The sequence below is a fragment of the Octopus bimaculoides genome, chromosome 14, assembly GCF_001194135.2.
Source record: "Octopus bimaculoides isolate UCB-OBI-ISO-001 chromosome 14, ASM119413v2, whole genome shotgun sequence".
Taxonomy (NCBI): Eukaryota; Metazoa; Mollusca; class Cephalopoda; order Octopoda; family Octopodidae; genus Octopus; species Octopus bimaculoides.
Genome location: NC_068994.1, coordinates 51,055,965 through 51,061,850, shown reverse-complemented (window position 1 = coordinate 51,061,850; position 5,886 = coordinate 51,055,965). Strand labels below are relative to the sequence as shown.

The 5,886-nt window shown below is 37.2% G+C and overlaps 1 protein-coding gene across 1 annotated transcript in view; it reads right to left on the bottom strand.

Moving 5' to 3' along the window:
* Nucleotides 1-280: 280 nt before the first annotated feature.
* Nucleotides 281-5,886, bottom strand: part of LOC106874737 (pseudouridylate synthase 1 homolog) — a 35,270-nt gene continuing 29,664 nt past the window's right edge. The window contains exons 10-16 of the mRNA XM_052972862.1: nucleotides 5,559-5,604; nucleotides 5,116-5,209; nucleotides 4,740-4,810; nucleotides 3,734-3,778; nucleotides 2,724-2,798; nucleotides 1,722-1,792; nucleotides 281-1,077 (exon numbers count right to left, since the gene is read on the bottom strand). Of these exons, the coding sequence (XP_052828822.1) occupies nucleotides 933-1,077; nucleotides 1,722-1,792; nucleotides 2,724-2,798; nucleotides 3,734-3,778; nucleotides 4,740-4,810; nucleotides 5,116-5,209; nucleotides 5,559-5,604 (547 nt within the window). The 3' untranslated portion in view covers nucleotides 281-932. The remainder of the gene's footprint in view (nucleotides 1,078-1,721; nucleotides 1,793-2,723; nucleotides 2,799-3,733; nucleotides 3,779-4,739; nucleotides 4,811-5,115; nucleotides 5,210-5,558; nucleotides 5,605-5,886) is intronic.

Genomic DNA, 5,886 nt, shown 5'->3' with positions numbered 1-5,886 from the left:
TGGCCGATGATAATAGACATGTGTAATATATCTTAAATACACACACACACATGTGCACACAAACACACATATCTATACACACACATACATTCAATTACACAACACATCTCTATAACCTCTGGCTACAGATATGTAATACAGTTTATTTGCACACAAAAGCTAAAGGGGAATATTAACACCAATCTCCCCGTGTAGGAGAACTTGCAAAAGCCACAGGCACTTCTCCTCACTGACTCATCAAGTAACAACAAAAACAAAGAAATTTGTCAGACACATAAAATAACATTAACCATTTATTTACCAAAATAATTTGTAGTCTTCACCTTATAATTATCATATGAGGGAATACTACAAAGTTCCTGGCGTCAAGGGTATCATGGAAGGCATGGTTGGAGACCCAACCTTCCAAGTTCTTTTACAAGGCTTAGAAAAACTGTAGGATCACTGCAATAAGTGTGTGAATCTGAGAGGGGAATATATCGGATAAAATCATAATTAACTGATTCTCCTGTATTTTCTTTTACCCAAAGCCAGGAACTTTCCAGCACCTTCTCGTATATGAAGCTATATAACAACTGACTGAATTTAATAAAAGCATCTAAATATAAAACATCATGAAAATTGTTCAAACTGAAGTCCTTCTTGAGCGACACATTTTTCCATTCGAGTCAAGACAGAATTACAGAAAGTATTTATGGAATTTTGATTTACTGTCGGGGGACTTATGGCCAACCCTGTATATCAACACTAATTATTGATTTTATTTTTTCTCTCATGCTGGTATTGTCTCTCAATTATTTAAAACATAAACGTGTTTTTCTGTTTGTTTGTTTGTTTGTTATTTCTTGAGATGTTATCCTATTCTTATTCTCTTTCTCTTCTTCGTCTTCTCTCCTACCCACCCCACCCCCGTCCCCCACCTCTGTTTCCTTTCATGCTGGTTGTGCAACGTCTAACTTTGCTTTCTCTAACTTATACAGTTTCCGCATCGCATGGTGGAGTGACGACTTCCCAGCAATGGGGCCAACATGAGCCTTGTAGTAGTGATGATGGAGGCAAGGCAGCCAGTTGAAGAGGCTGAGAGGATAAAGAGTCAAGGAAGATTTTACACTAACACGAAAGGAAGACTAACTACACACTACATCACACACGTGCAACACACACACACATGAACCAATGAGAAAGGTTTTATACGATTCACTCAACTTGAAACGCCTAGAGTTATGTCCCTTACTTGAAGATTCCCAATTATGACTAAGCAATAAACGTCCTAAAGATCAGCCCATTCAGATCAGCCCATTCAGGATTGACCATGGTCCAAACAATAACAACAGCTGCTGATGCTGCTGAACATAATGAGCTAATGAAGGGTCCTCTGTTCAATCATTCAACTTGTTAGAAATAGCAGCCAAAATTCTCTCAAATTACATCCTAACATCTTGAAGAAAAAAGAATAACGCTATAATGAACCCCTAGAAATAATCTATTTGAAAAGAAGACAAGAAGGTGATGGCTGAAACATCTTGAAATCATAAGTCTGCTCTGACAAGGGCCCACTTGAGTTCAACAATAACAACAATAGGCAGGGGCCTTTTTTCTTTTTTCATTAACTCCCTCTTTACAACATCAACATTATCAACAACAACAACGTCACAAAATTTCTAGAACACACATGTATTGGTTGTCATAGAGGTCAAAGTTAGTAAAGAATTTAAGGATACGATTTGTCTTCTTTCTCCTTCTCAACGATGTTTTTCATGATAAATTCTTCTTTAAAGTTCTCCATTTGCTCCTAAGAAAGAAAATAAGAAGAATAACATGAATAAGGATTCTTGAAAGAAGAAAAACAAAAGGATTCCTAATATGATCGTAATTTTTCAGATTATTTCCTTTGTGTTTAAGAAAAAAAAATTTATAAATATCTAAGTTAACTGGCAGAGGTGTGGCTGTACTGTTAAGTATTTTGCTTCTTAAGTACATGGTTTCAAGTTCAATCCTACAACACAGCACCTTGACTAAATGCTTTTTACTGTAGCCAGAGGCTTTTTGCCGGAATTTGGTAGACTAAGAGTGCAGAAAAACCATTGTGTGTGTGTGTGTTGTCTCACAAGTACTTGGTGACCCTATCAATGCAGATGCCACTTAAAAGCACCCAGTCCACATTGTAAAGTGGTTGGTGTTTGGAAGGGCATCCAGCTGTAAAAAACCTTGCCAAAACTGACCTCACCAAGTGATTTTTATAATTTTATGTCTTTTGTGTTTTAATCTGAAAGTCACGTAAAATCACATTATTTTTATTGTGCACGTGATTTTTTTTTTTTTTGCTTTAATCCAAAGTGAAGACAAAAACCAATGTTCCATGTGACAGGCTCGATAAACATTAAGGGCTTCTTTTACATGAAACCAATGGTAGCCTTAATCCACAAATAAAGTGTGTGCATGTGTATGTATTTTATATATATATATATATATATATATATATATAGGTGACAGGTACACATTGTAAATTGTGAATGATCACTAATTCATTTAGGTACATTAATCACAGTATATTAGAAAGACATAAATAATGAAACTGTATTATCAATGTTGATAACACACACATATAATATATATATATATATATACATATATATATATACATATATATATATAGAGAGAGAGAGAGAAAGAGAGAGAGAGATTATGTCATGATAATAGTGAAAACATGAAGTCGTACTTACATCATATTTATCCCATACTAAAGGTTCATGGATGCCATCATTGCCAAACCGTTTATTGTAACCATTATAATGCAACTAGATAGAAGAACCAGAAAAGACAAATATTAAATCACACCAATTTTACACCAATGACATTCAGTTATAAAACTTTAACACAACATACATGAATTAATGTTTTGTTATCAAGTAGCTTCCTCAACTTATATTTCACTCAAATCTGAAGTTAATTCCACTCAAACGCTTGTTAACCCCTTTTTGTTACCAAATTTCTGATGAAAAATGCAATGAAAACAATAACTTCATTTCAATTAAATGTGAAAGCAATGAAGAATTTAGTAAATATATGGAGTCAACTGGGTAATTATTCTTGTGACACCAGCCCCAGAGAATCTGGTAAATTCTCAGAAAGACAGGACTAAAAGGAGTCCCTAATTTGTCAGATCCTATCAAACCATCTAACCTATGCCAACATGGAAGATGACATTAAATCATCATAATCATCATGATTTGCAGTCTATTTTGGTCTTTCCATTGTGATAATGTTATTAAAATTATTGAAAATGTATGGAAAGGACAATGTACATAACTAATGCTTTAAACCATTGGTTCTCAGACTTTTTCAGGTTGCCACCCACTTGACATCCAAGCCATATTCCTAGTGCCCCCACCCCAACTAACCATCACAAACATAGTCCTCTTTCTGAAGCAAATTCAAATGATGATGTAACTCTTCAATGTTGTAAAACAAAGAACTGTCAGGATAAAACATTAGAGATGACAACTGTCAAACTTGGTGCATAAGAAAATCAGACATTTCATTCTTAATGAGCTGATAGTTTTAAGCACTTTATCCATTGTTTTCTATATGCACCCATCAATTTCAATCTCAACAGAAAGAAATTTGGGTCTTTTTGGCTACACATACCAAAACACCATGTATCACAAAAGGTTAAAGTGCTACATACACAGACCATAGCAAGAAAATATAGGTAGAAAAAGAAAATCTTTACCCTTTCTAGAACAAGGCCCAATCCTGGTGCTTTGGGAACATCAACCTGTAAAGAAAAAATTTTGAAAATAAGTAACATGTTGTTTTAACAGTTCAAACACATAATTTCATTTTCAAAATATCTTGTCATCATTCAATGGTTCCATACTCCATTACTTGATCAAAGACAAAACACAACACTAGAGATAAACCAATGATATAAATACATACATATGTTGTGCTTGAGAAGAAGACCCATCAAGCCAAGTAAACTTGCAGTTATGGCAGATACCACTGTCACGCAAATGGCACCTGTGTCGGTGGCATATAAAAGCACCTTTTGAGTGTTGGGCCCCATGGGAGCAAGGGCCGAGACCATTTTAAATTACACTGGGCTTCAAGTGTTGGGCCTCAACAAGGCAATGACCAAGTCCATTTGGCATTATGCCGTGCTTGAGAAGAACCATCATCATCATTATCGTTTAATGTCCGCTTTCCATGCTAGCATGGGTTGGACGATTTGACTGAGGACTGGCGAACCAGATGGCTACACCAGGCTCCAATCTGATCTGGCAGAGTTTCTACAGCTGGATGCCCTTCCTAACGCCAACCACTCCGAGTGTGTAGTGGGTGCTTTTTACATGCCACCGGCACAGGAACCAGTCAGTTGGGCCTGGCATCGATCACCTTCGGATAGTGCTTTTTACGTGCCACCAGCACGAGAGCCAGTCAGGGGGTAGTGGCATCAGCCACATTCGGTTGGTGCTTTTTCGTGCCACTCAGGGCGTACTGACATCGGCCACGTTCGGATGGTGCTTTTTACACATCTGCATTTATATTCCCACACAGCCACATCTAAGTTCAGTCTCGTCTTTATTACATTATTACATGGTAGTCTGACTTGCTAGAAATAACTGTCAAAATTCTCTCAAAAAAATATCCCCCACTATCACTTGAGATGACTTGCAGCCTTAACAGTAGCAACAGCAAAAACAACAACAAAAGCAAGTAGAAGAAGCTCGACTTACTTTCTCAGCCTTCCATGCAAGATCAATGACATCCTTCCCACAAAATCCTCGAACAATGGCTATTGATAAACCTGGAAAAGACAAAAATAAATCAATATATAGGTGTGGGTACAGGTGTGTGGTTAAGAAGGCTGCTTAGCAACCCCTTGGTAAAGCATTCTATCTGACACCCTAATGACTGCTGAATCACTGCTCTTTTGTCTTTGATATATTTATACCAGAAAAATAAGACATGTGGGAGTCAAGGATGATGCATTTTTGACCATAGGTCTGCTAGATCAGACAGTGCCACCAACATAACAACAACAACAAAAACAGCAACACAACAACAAGAGAATATCAACAATGGAAACATGTAAATATGTAAATAGCATACCGATCATTTTACGAATGTGATGCAGCATAAAACTTTGGCCTTGAATCCTGATAGTGACCAGCTCTAGACCATCGATGACCACTGGTTTTCCTGCCTGAAAATATGAAGAAGAGGAAGGAGAAATAAAGCATCAAATCGATAAAATTATGGATTTCTTTTTGATTGAGCACTACATGGAAGGCAGTGGGAGAATGTAGAACCAATTCAATCAACCCTTGTATATTACTGGTATGTAGCCAAAGAGGGAAGAACTCTAAATAGTTACTTGACCAGCTAGAAGTAGCAGCTAAATCAGCACTCTTATTTTATGATTGAATTTTTTTTTTAAATACAAATTATATCCCATGATAAATTGTCTGTATGCATCTGTATGTGTGTGTATGTATATATGTGGATGTGTGTAGAAGAAACAATAGATGTTGAAAGACTAGGGAAAAACTTACCTTAAAATCCATAATGTAACGGTTGGCACTTGGGTCAGAGAATTTCCTAAACAAGATGAGAAAGAGAGAGAGAGAGAGAGAGGGAGAGAGAAAAGATAAATATCAATGAGCAACATTATCAACATTGTACAGCTACACAACAATAACAATAGCAACAAGTAATACTGATGGTGGTGGTGGTGGTGGTGGTGCACGGTAGTGGCAGCACCTCAGCAGTGGTGGTGGTGGTGGTGCACGGTAGTGGCAGCACCTCAGCAGTGGTGGTGGTGGTGCACGGTAGTGGCAGCACCTCAGCAGTGGTGGTGGTGGTGCACGGTAGTGGCAGCAC